General features: G+C 38.6%; 1 protein-coding gene across 1 annotated transcript in view; it reads right to left on the reverse strand.

Moving 5' to 3' along the window:
• The window catches only part of LOC121638008 (voltage-dependent T-type calcium channel subunit alpha-1H-like), a 66023-nt gene that overhangs the window by 31889 nt on the left and 14571 nt on the right, over positions 1-19563 (reverse strand). Inside the window, 8 exon segments of the mRNA XM_041982426.1 lie at positions 4266-4639; positions 6568-7141; positions 7230-7322; positions 7418-7730; positions 9913-10072; positions 11322-11419; positions 11795-11928; positions 12162-12255. Of these exon segments, the coding sequence (XP_041838360.1) occupies positions 4266-4639; positions 6568-7141; positions 7230-7322; positions 7418-7730; positions 9913-10072; positions 11322-11419; positions 11795-11928; positions 12162-12255 (1840 nt within the window).

Below are 19563 nucleotides of genomic sequence, written 5' to 3' on the forward strand. Positions count from 1 at the left end.
AAAGAATTGGTGCTGTTAAGACTGTCATTAAAAAATCTGATATGAGTCACTTTGAGCTGCAGTGTGAATGGAGCCTCTTATTCTGTTACTTTCTCTCTTTCCTTTCCTTTCTTTCTCTGATAATGTCTTCTTGCATTTCTTTGCCGAATAAGTCATGGTACACATTCAAAACGGCCAGTGTGTTTATGTCTGTTTGCTAGCGTATGAAGCGAAACTCGGCTGCAACGTTGCGCAGCGTCCTGTCTGAAAAGCATTGTGCTGTTTCTCAGACTCGGGACACAGCTGGGCAGCAATAACGGTAGAAATGCACATAACAGATGTCACTGTGCCATCAAAGAAGTCCAGAAAGTGGAGTTTGAAGGTTGGAAAGTTACGTAATGCGTCTTTCAAACTGGACAATTGAAGGGCAAAATAAATTTCAAAACTAAAAAACTATCTACCGCAGATGAACACTATGTAAAAGTGATGTCCACAAGGAGCATAAAAAAATCCAGCAAAGACCTGAAACAGGACCTAAGAAATGCATCTGAACATTCAGTTGATCTACTGCCTCATTATAAACGGTTTCCATGGAAGGGTGGCTGTCAAAAAGCCATTCTTTAGAAGAAGAAACAGAGCGAAAAGGCTGAGATATGACAAAATACACAAGAACTGGACTGAAAACCAGTGGCAACCTCCCATGGTGTGATGAAGCAGTGTGGGATCATCTGGACAGAAAATGGAACAAAAGGCAGCCAAAATTCAAAGGAGAGCTTTGAAATGTCCTTTTCAACAGCCATAGAGAAATATTCCTGAAGGCTACTTAAAAATGACAAGACAAGACAAGGTTTAGGTGGTGTTGTAAAATAAACATGGTCATACCAAATACTGACAGACTGAATACTAAAGTGAATAAACTCTGAAGTTGTCTTTGCAGGTTCATTTATGTTTGCACATTTTAATAAATTGTTGCATTTATTTAATGTTTTTCTGGCAATATATAAAGAAATGAGGGTGTCTTTAGACTTTTGCACAGAATTCTGTATACTTTGATTTATTAATCTTTGAATATCAGCTAATTTACTGATTTCACTTCACACACTAGTTTGTGGTTCATTCATGTAACATATATTCACAGCACATTATAGTTTGTGTATAAACATTTATATAATCATTTGAATATTTTGGGACCTTTGTTAAAGCAAGCAGTAAACTTTTTTTACAAGTTGGATTTAAACAAAGTTCCAAAATAAACACATAAATATCTGAAAGGAAAATAATGGATTCTGCACTCATTCTTGTCTAATTCCACATGCAGCACCAAGATTTCTGAGATCTCAAACAACAAAAAATAATGACAATGTTGGAAAAACACAAGCATTAATATCAACCACAAGTAACCAATGCCTAACATGTTTGTGTTTCTGCTATCATAGTTAAAACAGAAATACATGAACGTATTGGGTTACATTTATTCACTACAACACTGAACACAGCTACAATGGCTTATTTCTCTCAGTTCATCAAACCAACAAAGCAGTGTGTCTTTAAACATGCTCAGTGACTTCTGCCTGACACAGCGACTTTTCAGACATTAATAGTCTCTGAGGTGTTTCAGACTAATCTGGTCATGTTAATAGAAATCACTTAGTATTCCTCAATAAAACTCTAAGCTAATTTTAATTTTGTTAGAAATTAAAAAATCATAAAAGAGGTGTTTTGCACGTGGAGCAATAATTGGGGCTTTAGCATCACTCAGGAGGGTGAGGAGGGTATCTATCTATCTATCTATCTATCTATCTATCTATCTATCTATCTATCTATCTATCTATCTATCTATCTATCTATCTATCTATCTATCTATCTATCTATCTAGACTGTGTGCAGAATTGTTAGGCAAATGAGTATTTTGATCACATCATCCTCTTCATGCATGTTGTTCTACTCCAACCGGTACAGGCTTGATAGCCTACTACCAATTAAGCATATCAGGTGATGTGCATCTCTGTAATGAGAAGGGGTGTGGTCTAATGACATCAACACCCTATATCAGGTGTGCATAATTATTAGGCAACTTCCATTCTTTTGGCAAAATGGGTCAGAAGAGAGATTTGACGGACTCTGAAAAGTCAAAAATAGTGAGATGTCTTGAAGAGGGATGCAGCACTCTTAAAATTGCCAAGCTTTTGAGGTGTGATCATCGAACAATCAAGCGTTTCATTCAAAATAGTCAACAGGGTCACAAGAAGCGTGTTGAAAAAACAAGGTGCAAAATAACTGCCCATGAACTGAGGAAAATCAAGCGTGAAGCTGCCAAGATGCCATTGGCCACCAGTTTTGCCATATTTCAGAGCTGCAACATCACTGGAGTGCCAAGAAGCACAAGGTGTGCAATGCTCAGGGACATGGCCAAGGTAAGGAAGGCTGTAAAACAACCACCACTGAACAAGACACACAAGACTGATTTTTCTAAGGTTTTATGGACTGATGAAATGAGAGTGAGTCTTGACGGGCCAGATGGATGGGCCCGTGGCTGGATCAGTACAGGGCAGAGAGCTCCACTCCGACTCAGACGCCAGCAAGGTGGAGGTGGGGTACTGGTATGGGCTGGTATCATCAAAGATGAGATTGTGGGACCTTTTCGGGTTGAGGATGGAGTCAAGCTCAACTCCCAGTCCTACTGCCAGTTTCTGGAAGACACCTTCTTCAAGCAGTGGTACAGGAAGAAGTCAGCATCGTTCAAGAAAAACATGATTTTCATGCAGGACAATGCTCCATCACACGCATCCAAGTACTCCACTGCGTGGCTGGCCAGAAAAGGTCTAAAAAAAGAAAAAATAATGACATGGCCTCCTTGTTCACCTGAGCTTAACCCCATAGAGAACCTGTGGTCCCTCATCAAATGTGAGATCTACAGGGAGGGAAAACAGTACACCTCTCTGAACAGGGTCTGGGAGGCTGTGGTTGCTGCTGCACGCAATGTTGATCGTGAACAGATCAAGACACTGACAGAATCTATGGATGGCAGGCTTTTGAGTGTCCTCGCAAAGAAAGGTGGTTATATTGGTCACTGATTTGTTTTTGTTTTGTTTTTGAATGCCAGAAATGTATATTTGTAAATTTTGAGTTGTTATATTGGTTTCCCTGGTGAAAATAAATAAGTGAAATGGGTATATAATTGGTTTTTGTTAAGTTGCCTAATAATTATGCACAGTAATAGTCACCTGCACACACAGATATCCTCCTAAGTTACTAAAAACTATAAAAGCCCCACTCCAACTTCCAAAAATATTCAGCTTTGATATTTATGAGTCTTTTGTGTTCATTGCGAACATAGTTGTTGTTCTATAATAAAATTAATCCTCAAAAATACAACTTGCCTAATAATTCTGCACACCCTGTATCTCATTTAAGTGATGGACCAATGTGTCTACAAATATCAGACAACTTAGCAAAGAACCAGTTTTAAACTGTATCTTGAGGCACTTTTCATTGTTACAATGAAAAGTGTCAGACTGTATATAGTCAGACTGTATAGCATGCACATCACTGCACAATCACTGCAAAGTGGCTATTTATATTTATATTTATTATCTTTTAACTTTATTACATTGTTCTTGTTTTTTTTTACTGCCTTGGATACATGTACGACTGCATTTCACTGCCATCTTGCATGTGACAAACAATTTGAAACTTGAAACCTTTGTAGGTTATTATATTCATTCATATATGTTTGAAGTTGCATTTTGTCTCTTATTTGTTGGCATTAAACAATGATGGAATAAAATATGTTAGCCATTCCAAAAGTTACAGCCATTCAGATTTCTCACTTTGCTCAGGAAGTGAGCCAAATGAAATCTTCCCTCATCTTCCTCAATCTGCCCCTGCCTTTCCACCAACACCAATGTCAAACCTGTCCTCCTCCTCCACCTCATTCCTCCTTTTGCTTCTGCTTGCCTTTCACTCTGCTCCATCTCCACACTGCTCAATCTCTCTCCTGTCCCAGGGTCGCGCTTTAATTAACACTTGAGGTCTTCTGAGTTTCCTCGTCTCCTCATACATGCCTGCACACATCCACACACAGTCCTGCGCACACAGACATATCCACACACGCACATGTTGTGATCCCATATGCTTGGTGCTGTAAGTGTTGATTGGAGGCCAAGTTTGTTGACTCTCCCACACACATCTATTAACACGTCAATCACACTGCAGTCACAGTCTGAAGTAGGAGCGCACAGCCAACACAAAAAAGGCCAGTATGCAAAAAAAGAAAAAAAACATACCTGTTCGTGGTACTCTATGCCCATCGAGAGTGTGTTAATGAGGATGGCAATCATGATTCCTCTGTTGAAGTATCTGCTGCCGACAATTAGTTCCAGTTTGATTCGGAGTCCCACCCAGCAATGCTCCCACAGCCTTTTCTTTGGCTCAGATACCTGTGCATCATGACAGGGGTTGCTACAGTGGCATGGGCTGTTGCTATGACAAGGGCTGTTGCCATGGCATAAGTTGTGGTGCCCATGTTGCTGGTCTTCAGGCTGCACGTTAACATTTTCGCTCCCACAAAGTTGGTTATAATATACGCAGTATGGACACACTGAGGATTCCCCAGAGACTTCTCCCGGCAACGGCAGCACAGGATGTCCAACAGACCCATCTGCAAAGACATCAGGGTGGAGGAGATATAAACATGAGCCACATAAATCATACATCTACAAGGGCAAAAACAAAAAGCTGATTCTAGATGTTATACTTATGCAGACGGTCTGTCATTCAATAAATTATCTTTCAAGTAAAGGAGAGGACCTTCTTTCAATTTCTGGGAGACAAAATTTCTGGGAGACAAAAACTCAATAACACGAAAGCCACTGAGGAGCTGGGATGCTTTTGTGCAGAGGGAGAGCTCTTTTATTAGAACAGGGATATGCAATTGTGTGTGTGTGTTAGTATGTGTGTATCTGGAGGGGCTAGGATTTCAGAAAAATTCATTAGCAATCCACTTGGGAGGAATGCTCCGATGACATAACAACAAATACTAATCTAGCAAGAGAAGTTCACTTGTCATCACAATTACAACAAATTCATGTTTCACAGGAGACTGATATAGTAAATCCAATCTAGTCGTTCTGCAGTGTGTGTCTATAGATAATGAGGGCTATAAGGACTTGCTAAAAATGGAGAAAAGCAAAACACCTATCTACAGCTGTTGATATGGAGCATTAAACTGACACAGTTCTCCTCACAGTTACATATGCAGGAAGTTTCCCAGCAACACTTAGCATTAAAATTTGATGTGCTTTTTCTTTGTTGCTTAACCAGTCTTATATCACTGTATGAAACCATAACATGGAGCACTACTCACACTGTGAAAACATTTAAATAAGGTGCTGAAAACACAGCGGAGGTTTGTAAAGTCTAACAATACAGAAATGATGACAGGATTACTAAGACTTGGATAAAGCACATTTTTAATGCTGCTTTAAATTCGAGCACACATTTTGATGCTTCTAAATTTGTGCCACATTTTGTCTAGTAACACACTTTGCTGGTGAGATTTATTTCTTTAAATACTGCTTTAAGCTTTGTAGTGATTGCTCACTTGGCTACAACACAATCAAAAATAGCTTTCATGAGTAAAAGTCAAGAATATTGAGGAGATTTAAATTTTCTGTCCTTTTTGTCTTGGTGTATTGAGATTTAAAGGTATTTGCCTTGTTATTTTTCAGAGCATAGTTGTTATTTGACTTTGTAACTGTTATAACTGTGTTTCCTTTATATTTATCCCATACACTACATCCTTTAATCTCTATCTTGGTAGTTCAGACATGATCAAGGCTTACAACACCCTTGAGTAAGATCTTGTATAAAGGAAAAGCATTTGTGCTGCCTTGCAAGGGACTGCCTGAATAAATAAATTCACAACTGTGTTCATGCATTTTGCTTGCCTTGTCAATGCAATAGAAAATGTGCAGCCCTTAGGATGCTAAAGCTCTTCTGCCTTTTCAATATCCTGCAACGCAGTTGGATTTCTCACAAGAATCAAGTGATCATGACCATGAGAAAATCCACTTTATCAGGCTTCAGACAATGTGTTTATGACCAGTTATGTACAATGCTGATCAAAGTGCATGCCCTTTTTCCAAACATGCTCAGAGGACAATTTTCCCGACAGTTCTGTGTAACTAACCATCCAGTATGTCAGGTTAACATTAGCCCAACATATGCTGACAAAACTTGATTTTACTATGTCAAAGGTGGAGTTTTCTTTACCTTTGTAAATTTAAATATCAAGTAATCTTCATGTTAGTACCTGGACTAGATGTGTAGCCTGACTAAAATGTACTTTTGAATATTTATTCTCTAAAAAAGGAATTACATTAGTCACTATGACAAATAAAAACAGAAGCACATGGAAACTTTGTTCAACAAAAGAACAAATGCTGGTGTGTTGCTGGAAAGCAAGGGTCCAATCTTTGACAACCAGCTAGAATTTTACTCCTTCGCCCCAGTAATACCCAGAGTGCAACACTGTAACCTTGAGCGCATTCACACACTCGCAAACAGACACACACCCTTCGTTCTCACCATGCTCAAGCACCAGCTGCGGCAGTCTATTGATGGTCTCTGTGGCAACCAGCCTCTTCTGGTCCTGGTCCTTATCATCCAGGTGACTGAAGAGGGGTGATATGAAGGGGTAATTAAAACCCTTCTCTCCATTACTGTCAGTGAGCTCAGGCTGGTGGTGTAGGTGATGATGCTGGTGATGAAGATGATAGCGCTGATGAAGGTGTGGCAAGTCATTGGGGGCATGGCCTGAGTGCCGGTTGGCAAGTCCATTCATCTCCCCAACTCCGGCCCCTCTGGCAGTTCCGCCACCTTGGTCTTTGCGGCACATGCATGCGCAGTGAAAGCGAGTGCATCTCTTAGCATAGTAACGGGACAGTCGTCGACACGCCTTCCGGCCCAGGTGTGCCAGGTAGCGGATGATCTCCTCATAGCAACTCCCTGGTTGACTGTCGCTGGCCAGAGTAGAAGCTGACTGGTGGAGCTGGCGGGCACGCTGCTCCGATTTCATTAAGGCATGTTCTCTCTGCTTTGTTTCAGAAAACTGGGTTGCTATGACGACCAGGCACAGGTTGATCATGAAGAAAGAGCCCACCTGATGAAGACAATGCAAATATTATATACACTTGCTGTAAAGCGTGTTAACCTTATGTTTGAATAGGTGTTTTTGTGTGAGTACTTACTATTATGAGGAAAATGAAGTAGATGAAGTTATAGAAGGAGTGTGCATCCATGACATAGTACATGATGTCTACCCAACCCTCTAAAGTAATTACCTGAAAATAAACCAGAAAACCAACCAAAGGTAAGCACAATAAACATGTCATTACAACTGCATGTTTTCCTGTAAATAAATTCTGCAGGTGTTTACCTGAAAAATGGCAATCCATGCATATCCAATATTATCAAAGTTAATAGCTCCTTTGTGAGGGTTTATTTCCCCAGCCCTACACTCGTTGTAATACTGAAACCAGTTCACACACGATACTGGTTCATGTGCTCTAAATCCTGTCTCTGAATGGGCTTCCTCAGCACCCAGATAGCAGTAGGTCCTGCCTACACGGCGGCGAGGCACATCAGAGCACCGAAGCATCCCATTTTCTCTCTCTGTAGAACAGATGAAGGGATGGTCATCTGTGCCATCAGGCTGAAAGTAACTATTCAGGAAGGTGATGTTATATCTCCTGTGGAAGAAAGCAAAACAAACACATGTTTTAATTTGATTTAATTATTCATTTTTATATTACAGGTTAAAGGCAAAATTACGGCATGCAGTATAATTTTGATTTTATTTCTCTACTGTCAGAAAATCCAATTAAAAGAGCAAAACAGCAACCTGCTGCTCTGTTTTCAAGTATCTACACAAAAAGTTAAACTCAAATGTGTTGATGAAGACATGACAACATGTTTATTAGGGAATATGGAGGTGTATATCACACATTATGGCTAACTTGTGTCATTTTCAATTTTATCAAATCAATTTTGTGTAACAGCACAAAGAAATGAGCAAAGTACTGTTATGCTATATGCTACACTATAATTTGAAGAAATACCTTAAATGAAATCAATAATTATTACTAGGATAAGGTCCTGATCTAAAGTTTTCATTCCTGTAAACATGGAATGGCCTTCAGAAACAAAAACAAAGAGTCTGAATGAAACCAAATGAAGCCAAATTGATTTTCTGAGAGATAAATCATTTCATTGACCTTTTGTTTCCACTAAAGGTCTGTTTACTTGAAGAAACAGAAAGATGGTATAAAACACACAAGGGTGATGAAGGAGGAAATGAGGAAACACAGAAAGAGAAATATGGATGAAGGCAAAAGAAAAAAGGCAGGGAGGGTGCAGTGGAAAGATAAGCTATCAATCAGTTGTGAAGCAGAAAGGGGTCACAACGGAGCACTGCTGCCTCACTTCTTATAAGTGAAGATAATTTTGTTGCTTATGAAGTTTGCTACACTGACCATTAAAATTGAGGGAAGGATTAGTTTTGGGGTAAATAGGTAAAAGCTACTGTGCAGACCATATGTATGAACCAAAAAGCTGTTTGATCATTCTTGTTCAATGTTGATGTTACAGCTAGAAATGTCATAAACTAACACTTCATATATATATATATATATATTCATTTGAAACACTGCTGTTCTTCAACGCAGAATTACTCATTTCATGTGGCATAAACTAGAGGAAATTTGGTACAGCTGTCCTAATCCCTGCTTTTTGACACTGAGATCAGTGTTTTTATAGGTGAATGTTTGTGGAAATAGTTTCAGATAAGGCACTGACTATACAATGATGTAAAAGACGCATTCGTAACATGCATTTGATTTCATGCATTTCAGTCCACAGTTCACAGTTTCCAGAGGCTACAAAATAAAAGATTTATTTCAGTTTTAGACTTTTTTTTTTATTTGCACTGATGTTTGAGGTAGAAAGTAGATTAATCAACTTTAGTCTGCTGAAGTGTATTTTAGTTGTATTTGCTTAAAATATGTTGATATTACACATTTCAACAAGTTTTGGAGTGTTTACGTTTGTGCTTTAGAACAGAACCGCTGTGCATCAATCAGAGATGAACGCTTTTATTGTTCTGACTTTACTGCCTTGCTTTTTCTCAGTCTGCAGAATTTCAACAAGTCATGGTGGATATGAAACCTGAACTTTCAATTAGAAATGTTAAGCGAAGCAACCCCTATTCCAAAGGTTCAGGGTAGCCTCAAATGTACAACCTTCCACTTTTGGAGGGATGTTTCTCTACTCTTTTTAGTCCAAGGGTCAGCAGTTGATAAAGGTTCCTGAATCTGTTGACTTTAAAGCAATGAATAAAGTTTTTTTTTATCATCATTAGTAGTGGGGATATTTAGTTAAAACAGCAGCTGAACATGCTACCTTCAAACTAAATAATCAGCACAAAACTCCCTGTGAAGATAGTGAGGTTAGGAGGTCACAGTGGTGTTATCTGATGTTATGTGACCATGTCTGTGAACATGTGAATGGGAGCAGGAGTGAGAGTAATGATGTACCACCACTGGTTAGATGGTGATAGAGCATGAAGAAGCATAGTGAAACTGGTATCTCTGTGGAAAACTACCACTTTAAGTCAACATCTGACTAACACTCTAAATTCATTTAGTACACTTAACTCCTTGATTTGTGCTCTCTGGTGCTTTGAGAGTCAAATAGGTGACACAATTATACAGACAGAGCTGATTAGAACTTTAAAAAATATATATCAGGCCCTCTATTATTTTGATCCCCACCAGAAGGTAATCAGTTGTAAGCAAATCTTTCGACACAAGATTGAGGGTAAAAAGACAGATGCCTTCCTTTTTGTGATATTTGTCTGTTACTATAGTAACTCACATCTTGACATCCTCTCCCATGAAACAGCGGTTCCTCAGTAGCCCTGCCCACAGCTGAACACCAACAATGCCGAAGATGAAGAAGACAAAGAAGCACAGCGCCAGCACGTTGCCCAGCATTGGAAGTGTGTCTAGCAGGAGAGTCACCAGGATACGCATACCTGCCAAAACACACATAGCATAAACACTAAAACCCTAACTAAAACAAGGAAATAACTGCAACTGAACCAGCCGGCCTAAAGGAAGCAGAGGTCACACAGTTAAATTCTTCTTTTATTCTGTAGAAATCATTAACTGAATGATAAATAGTTTAAGTTTAAATCCTAAATCCTAATCATTTTCCTCCAATCGACTCTACAACTGGCATTCTGGGTACTTCAAATACACCCTCAGATTTTACAAGAGCTCAGGTTGTGCTACAGAGTGTAGCACAGAAAAACAAAGTTGGCTGGACAGCTTGTGCGCTGATCTGTTGAGAACAACAAAGGCATCACAATGATTTTCATGACTTTGCTCACTGCGTCCCAGTCTGTTTACATTTGGATTTATCTAAAAGGGAGCAGCATTTTAAGCAGACACGTGGCTTCTGCTTCTAGTTAAAGAAAGGAAGTAGATTTTACGATGTGGTCTGGAAGCACTAGGACAGTTGACACGTTTTTCCTTGTCTTGACTGTGACTAATGAGGTTGCTGACTTTCAGCTGAGGGCATTTCCACATCAGATGAGCATAGCAAATATTGCAGTCACTTCTACACATTGTCCAATTAACAGGAACTAAAAGTTGATAGGACAACCTATTATAAACTTAGGTAGGTCTTGCACTGTCATCATATTTAACGACTTGTTTATTCAGTGGCTTTTCTAAAGTCTACAACCCAAAGCACACTCCTGTTTCTGTTTCTGCTGATGCTTTGCTAGGTGCGTACTGTAGTCATCTTCTCTTCCTGCTTATTTCTGGGCATTTTGCCTTCAGACTAAATATCAGCAAATCAAACACCTGATCAGCTAGATTGCAGTCAGCTCAGTGGCTTGTCAGCCTGAGACCATTACATAGTTTAAACATAAAAATCTCTTTAATTGCCTCATTTAATTTCCTTCCAATGTTTCACTAGCTGTCCCACTCTAAACCCAGTTCATGGGATATGGTTAAGAAAATGAGGAAAAGCCTCTCATATGAGAAGCTTTAGGCAGTTCAGAACAGTGTTTCACTGGGGGAAGTTTATACCCTTTGATGAAGACTTTGGCTGTAGTAGCTTTGCGTTCATATGCACGAAAACATGCATCTGGTACACTGTTTAATTTAGTCAATTGTGCTGAAATAAAAACACAACACATTGAAAGAAGACAAAAATTTCATTAAATCACATCTGACTGAGATGTACGTCAGAGACAAAGAAAATGAGAAACTCACTGGGAACTCTGTTGATGGCTCGTAGTGGGCGGAGAACCCGAACAGTCCGAATAGCTGATAAGCTAACATTGTGTCCATCCAATGAGTACTCCAGCATTCTGCAGCAAGGGAAAACCACCAACATGTTTCTTACATCCTGATCATCCTGACCTTGGCAAACCCAGAGTGTCTACAGGGAATGCATTCTCTGGGATACAAAGCCTTTTTTGCTACCAATCGCTGAGGTCTGTGTCTCTTGGGCCAAATGATGTGATTGTCATTCTATGAAGCTATCACATACAAGCACACACACACACACCTACGTCTGTATATCTCTGCACACGCACACACACATACGCTTGACATTTAACTGGCATTAAACAAGTGTCTAAGTTTTACACAAAACACACACGTACACACTTGGCTCATATTTAATGTCAGATGCGGGTGTGCATGTGTGCATGTGACTGTGCATGAGTCTGTAAGGCACTCACCCCACAATAACAATGAAGAAGTCCAGTCTGTTCCATGTGTCGCCTAGGTAACCTTTCTGACCTATGACCCCAAGAGCCACCATCTTCACCAGCATTTCTCCAGCAAAAAAGACAAAGATCCCATCATCCAGAGCCTGTACACACACACATACACACACATATAACCACACACACACACACACACGCGCGCGCGCACACACACACACACACACACACAAGAGATTAGTATAAACTGATTAAGTGTAATAAAAATTGAGGCAAAAACTTTAAAGAACCTTGATAATACATTTGCACAGCTTAATATAATTAGTTTGGAATTTCAGATAGCACATGTATATGTGTGTGTAAGCATGGTGGTGTGCATTACCTGCAGCAGAAAAGGGGTGTGGCCACAAGGCTGGAACATCCCCAAAGTCACACAGTTTAGAAGGATAGCCAAAATGCTGACACGCTCAAACCATGTGACACACGGTTAAGGGACAACACTGTGGCAGCTTTTTAACAATGTTTACGACAACAAAATTATAAAAATCTAGAAAAACAAAACCTTGGTTCAGATGTTTGACTGATAGCAGCCAATCATAATAAGCTAAGGAAAGAAGGGGATTGCTATGTGCTCATCATTAACCTATAAAGACTTTAGGCACCATCTATACATGTGCAGGTAAACTTCAATGCCACATTGACTTTTAAAATGTTTGCTTTTCTTCTTATGTTTTTCCACTTTAGCATTTGCAAAGACATCAGTAAGAAGAAAACAGAAACCCAAACTTTAGATATACTATTATAGAAAAAGAGGTTTTGTTTTATTGGAGTTAATCATTAGCATTCAAATTTTGTTAAATGAATAGCAAATGGGTGGCAACATAAAAGAAAAAGAAAAGTGAATCTAATATATTGCTGGGACCTCACAAGACAGCAGACCAGGTTTAGTCCAACTTGACGTTAGTGATAATAAACAACAACATTCAAAAATGTATTTGCTCAATTAGTGTTTTGACTGCTGTCTAATTACATCAGTCCAAAGTCCTCATTATGGGAATTACGATTTCTGGACATCAGCAGGAAAGTGCTTAGACTCTGTGTTTGTTGTAAGCATTACAACGTGTGAGTGGTAAAATAAAATAAAGCAATAAACATATAAATAAAACAAAATAATAATTGACTCAAAAGTGTCTGTTTTGTTCTCTGTTCAGTTACGTGCATGCATAATTTTTTACTTTCCGCATCACCATTATCAGGCCTAAACTTGTGCAGTGATGGTCTTGACTTTGTGTTAGAAACATTTTATCCCCACAGTTTCTTTCCTCATAAACAGAAGCCGATGTGTAATAATAATAATAAAACATTTTAAAGAGTACACATGGATTTTTTACATGCACATCATTTATACATCTGGCTCCAAATGACTGTGAAGGCCAAGCATATAATTCAGATCATTTTCATACATATCAAACCAATCAGTGACCCCTCTTGCCCTATGTGGAATGATCTGCATTCATTATCTTTTTCCAGTTTTTCATTTTGTCTGTCACCTTTCAGTATCTAGTCATTGTAATGTCTGCAGCAACTACTGCTCAACACTGGAAAGTGTCAGCCTTCATTTACAACCACCAATTTTGACAAACACTTTTAAATGTTTAATATTCACAGCTACAAAAGCCAAACAGCAACAATAACACAGACAGAAGACTTCTGAAATCAGCTTAAGTGTAAACTTGACTGTGGCATTTGTTTGAGCATCTGTGTTGTTTGCTTGCTGTCAAACTGAAGGACAGAGCATGAATTTGATAGGAAACACAGCAAGGTTTGAAAGGAAAAACAGTCTGAAGTAAAAAGTTAAATGAAACATTATGTAGAATTTGTGCAAACTTGAACACATATAACCACACACACACACACACACATCTGAGCGCCAACTGAATGGATGACAGCGAATGTATTCAAGAGGCAAGGACGCATACATAACAAAGCCTGGAGCATGCACATGGACGCACACACAGCCGCATGTGTGCACACATACAGAGAGTCCCCTTCCTGGACACTTTGCTCTCGAGAGGGCAGAAAAATTAATGAGAGTACAATCCTTTATCACCCTTGAGACAGGGAACGAGTGAGAGAGAAACGGGAGGAAGAGGGAAAGAGCGAGGGTAATCCAGTGTCCTCCCTTTGCTACGGTTGCCATGGGAACCCCCATCTCACCGTGGGAACTGACTTCTGAGTTTCACAATCCGCTTGCATCCTGTCTGGACTGGAACACAACACAATTAATGTATGCACAAACTAAACAGACTAACCCAGACAGACAATAATAAGGCATGTCCTGCAAAAGCATCCTTCATTTCCTCACAGACGATGAGAGTCCTTTTAATTCTCTTCCATCTGCATAAGTTACAGCAGCTTCAGTACTTCTGTGCATCCATGAAACACACACTCAGACCTGCACACAGAAATGCATCCATAGTTAAACTAGAGATGGGGCAGGGTCAAGGTGTTAGTGATGGATGAGATGGGAGTGTTTCCACAGTTGGCACATCATTCAACATCAGCCAGGAAACAAAGAGAGAACGTCCTTTTTTCTATTTCACACTCTCCATTGCTTTTCCTTTATCTCCTCTCACACTCAACCTTTCTCTCCATCATCTCTCATTTTCCTCTCTTTGGCCCAATTATTTTCTCTTTGCTTTGCTCCTTTTGCTGTCTCTCCCTCTTCCTTTATATAGAGCAGCATAATTTTCCATCTTCATTTCCGTATGACTTCTTGCATATCTCTTTCGCCTCTCCCTTAGATTCCTGTACACATGCAATCTCTTTTCTCCCTGGAACGCCTTTGCTCATCTATTTCCACCCTCTCCATATACGATCGCCCTTGGGTAGAGTTCTACTCTCTGTCATAAACCTGAGTCTCAGCCAACTGATAAAATACTACTACACTTAATAATTAACATCATCTGAGAGAACAAAGATGCAGAGAGATGTCAGGGTGAATGAAGCGATAAAGGGGAGAAGAAAAGAGTCAAGATAGGGGTTCAACCAAAGAGGTGAAGAAATATTATTAAGTGCTTAAATAAAAGAAAGCACAGCTAAAAGGGAGTGCTGAGACCCTGTCGATATGGGCTTTTTAAGTGTAAACAAAAATGTTGCACTTTGTCTTCCCTCCTAATTGCATCATCCTCTAATCTTCAAACCCCCTACTCCACTTCCCCATCTCCCCTCCTGGCTTTCCTCTCATATTCTTCCTTCTCCTGAACTCTCTCTCCTTGAGTGCCAACACAGGTAATAAAGGTCAGGCAGACATTATAAATCAAATCAGATCACATCACCCTGATCTTTCTGGCATCATCATCCACTCTTGGCTACTATTCACATGCTAAGACCAGCATGTGGGAACATTTTCATGTGAAATGTTCATTAACTTAAAAGGATCATCCACAGGGACCGAAAAGGTTTTCTGGATACAGAGAAGGTTGTAAAATTTCCAATATAACGCTTGTCTCATGAGGCACACTTTATAAGAGATTAGATGTTTTAACTGCCAGCTTTTTTTAACAGTTTCAAACCACTAAAGGACCATGTTATGTTCATTTTCACTTTTAATATTATTCTCACCAAGATCTGCTTTTCAAGATTCATCTGATACTTCACGAGGCCTCTCAGTTCCTTCTCTGTCTTAAAAAAACCTTTTTAAGCGTCTGCCTTTTGAAGACTCACATCACTCACTTAATGGTGGAAGCTCAAACGACAAACTTTACACCTAAATGTTGTATTAAAATCTTCATGCTGTTTGGAGACTTCAAATTTAATTTGAGCTTTACTCTGGGATTTGAGAGTGGACAGCACAAACATCTGGAGCAACTATCATTACAGTGTGAGACCTCTGTTTGGTAGATGTTTGTGCTTAATACTCATTTACTCTATGATCTAAGTGAGTTTATATCTTTAAGTCACAAGACATACAAATATTTTTCTATATTCTTTTGTATAATAAGTTTACAAATGGGACATACAAAACAGACTAATTGAACTGCCCAAGCTAATTTAACTAGTAAGCCAATTTGTGGTATTTGCTGTTGTTGCAAATCAATTAGCATGTCCCAGCTGTCTCAGTTTGTATGATGGATTACAATAAATTTCATTCAGGTAAAGTGTTAAGAGCGCATCTTTTTAATAAATAAAAGATGTCAGGGGAATATTGTGCTTATAATAGTTCTCCAATAAAGTAAATTCATGAATATTTTCATTTAAAAAGTAGTAGAAAATTGTTTTCTGGGCTTTCTGCCAGGGGTTACTCATACCTAATTATTTGAAATTTTGGCCATGTTCCTCTATAATCCTTCAACATACTATTTTACTGCAATACCCTTTCCCACTCACAATATGCTTTAATGTTTGCAAAAAATCTTTAAAGAATGTATGTGGTAGATCCATTCATGCACCACATGATGAATTACTTCTGGTGATTTAAAGACTTCATAGAAATTTCTTTGATTTAAGTTTAAGATTCTTGTTGTGGAAAGAAGAAGCAAAACTAAAAATAAATAAATAAAATAGCAATTTTTTTAAAAAATGCCCTTTTTTTAAAACAGAAAAAGTGATTGTTTAAATAATGTACCTGGATGATGTTGCACTCAAATTTGTCGCTTAACAAACTGATGACTGAAAATGTGTGAACGAAAGAATTCAGAGCAACAGAATGAATGTTATAGTTTACATAAAACTTTTTTGTAAACACAAAAACAAAGATATTCTGATATCTGATGTATTCACTTACATGTTGATTTGTACCTGTGAACTATTTTTTTAAATAACTGAAACTGGCATATGTAATGTTTGCAAATAACAGGTTTCTCCACTATAATTCAAACACATCAACTATTTAATTTATTCAACGTGCCACACAAACAAGAACATAACAGCTCAAACAACCATGCTGTTGCTTGAGAACATTATTATTAGTATTATTATTATTATTGTTATTGTTTGTGAGGCTTGAACTGTAATTGATCAAAATGTTATTGACATATGCTGTTTTCAGTGTTGTTATCATTTTATTCTTGGTTTTTGTTTCCTTCCTAAATCCATAGATTTCTGCTTGTTTTGACATTGATGTTTAACTGTATTGCTTTGAAACTGTGTATTAGAAAAAAATCTATTTTTCACATAGCTATTAATCAAAATTAATCTGGTCAAATATAGGAGATTGATAAAACTCAAATGACAGCAAATCAATTCTGTGACATATGTCCCAGTAAAACGACTTTAGCAATGTGTATGACAATTAACAGCAGGCGGTAGCATCTGTGGTGTGATGGAGGTTATTCAACCGTGCAAAGTGAGTCAATGTGGTTCTTTGAGAAGAAAAAACAATACTGCTACTATTTTATCTTTAAAGGATGTTTCATTTTTATTTTATTTTTATTTTTTGGTAAATTTAAGAAAAATGATCCTTTCATGAACTTGTAGTTAATCAGAGGCCTATTCTTTAACTTTTTATGCATTTACTATTTTTATGATGACCTTACTATGTGAAAATATTTAACCTATAAATCTTACTAATGCAAGCAAGCTTGTGCATGCATTAATCCTGCAACTCCAAAGACTTAGACACACAGCAAATCCCAAATTACTCCTTATAAAACTCTACAAAATAGGGAATGAGTTATGAACTATCAATAAAGCAGCTTGATACAAGTCTAACTTATATAAAGGGTAACTTACAAGAAAGTGGTACTGAAAGGATATCTGGCTTTAATGGGAGAGAAATATGAACTACTGCTCACGAGTCTGATGCTCTTTGCTGCTTGCCCCCACATCTTCACTTTGGCATCCAAACACACAGACTTGATTAAACATAACCTAGTTAAAGTCTTCCATGTGCGGTGTGTGTTTGTGTGTGTGTGTGAGAGAGCGAGAGAGAAAGAGAGAGAGAGAGAGAGAGACAGAGAGAGATAGAGAGAGAGAGAGAAACATGATAGTGAGCCAAGTCAAGCTGTCAAGTTCACTGGCTCCACCCCTTACTGGTGTGACAGTTAGTAACCATGGAAACACTTGCCAGAATCATGTTAATTGGTTGAAATAATTCTGACAGCTCACCCTACTTTGAATAAGATGTCTTCACACACACCTACACACACACACACACACACACACACACACACACACACACACACACACACACACACACACACACACCTCAGCCCTCTTACGATTTATTGTTTAGGAAAGGGAAGAGAAAGTGGAATAAATTGGGTACATGGGACTGATACAGAAAAGAGTTTAAAAATTAGAAGTATAATAAGTACAGCAAAATAAGAAAGGCAAGCACTAAAAGGTACTTGTAAAGGAGTGATAGAATCAGTTTTTCTCATCTTTAAACAAAAGGATTGCCTTGAATGTTTCATACACTGCTGAATAAGTTATGCCCTGTATGTATATTATGTATCTGCACGTGGGCATGTGCTTACCCACAAATTATGTGCATGTATATGTGTTTGTCATACATTAAATTAAAAGAGTTGGCTGAGTGCCACATAAAAAAGCTCAACAGGGACCTTGCTCTTCACATACAGAATAGCTAACGTCTCCTTCACAAAAGAACATAGGAAATAATAAAAAAAAATCGATGTAAATTGGATAGAGTACAAGATATTGTTATATAATAGCAATAAATAGCAACTAGTCTTCTTCTTGTCCCAAATTATTTGGTTCAATATAGGGTGAGGAAATGTACAGTGTGTTGTAAACAATGCGCAAAAGAACATGACTTTTTTTAATCTTTTTTTTGTTTGTTTGTTTCTAGAGGGAGGAAAATGAAGTGGGGAGGCAGGTAATTAATTTGCAATACAAACTGAGCTTGTAAAAAAAAAAGATAAAACAACAGAATGGAAGGAGGGGTTACCTCAGGAAAAATGGGACTTTCAGCTCCTGAGGACAGCCCACCCCCCTAGTGCGCTTGCATTAATGTCCCTGTCGAACAATGTCCAGCCACATTACTTCCCCTGCAGATCACTCACATTAATGCGAAAACAAACCACTCACAGACACTAAAAGTGTGGGCAGAGAAATATGTTCAGTACTCATAAACATAAAACCAGATACTTGCCAGTAACTGTGTTGTTTGGACACAGAAACAAATAAAAGGCCAGACAGGCAAAGTCATATAAAAAAAGGGCTGCAAGCGGAAGTAACCAGGTCGTTGGGGCAGAGCTATGCTGTTGCCAAGCAACCAGGTGATTCCTCTAAAAAGCCTCTCCTGGGGAGATTCCCTTGTTTGTGTAAGGGCATTTACTCACTTGTGAGTCCACATGCTGGCTTACCTCTGCAAGTGTGTGCATGTAAGTTAGTGCTGACACAGTGATCATACAATGATCTGGGATGTGACCATGGTAACAACCCATCAGGTTACAGAGAAGCAAGGTTGAGGGCAATTGTACTTGTTTTCTTATTTTCCTCTTGGTGTACATTTTATTTATTCAGCAATTATGTATTTATATTTTATGGAGTACAAAGAGTGCTGACTGGCAAATACCCACAGATGTGCAATGACAAGTGCATAACCACACACACATGCACAGCGGCAAGCTCATATAGAGTCACAAGCTGTGGAAAATATTCAATTTTGAGAGCATCAACAAATCCCAGAGGTGTTGCTGACGTTTATACACGCTTCAGAGTATTCATAGCTGCTCACAGACTCTACAACACCGATAACCGCACCTACACACACTCACACCTTCACGTCTACAGCAGAACTGGAGAGAAGCTGAGGC

Source organism: Melanotaenia boesemani, chromosome 4 (assembly GCF_017639745.1).
Source record: "Melanotaenia boesemani isolate fMelBoe1 chromosome 4, fMelBoe1.pri, whole genome shotgun sequence".
Lineage (NCBI taxonomy): Eukaryota > Metazoa > Chordata > Actinopteri > Atheriniformes > Melanotaeniidae > Melanotaenia > Melanotaenia boesemani.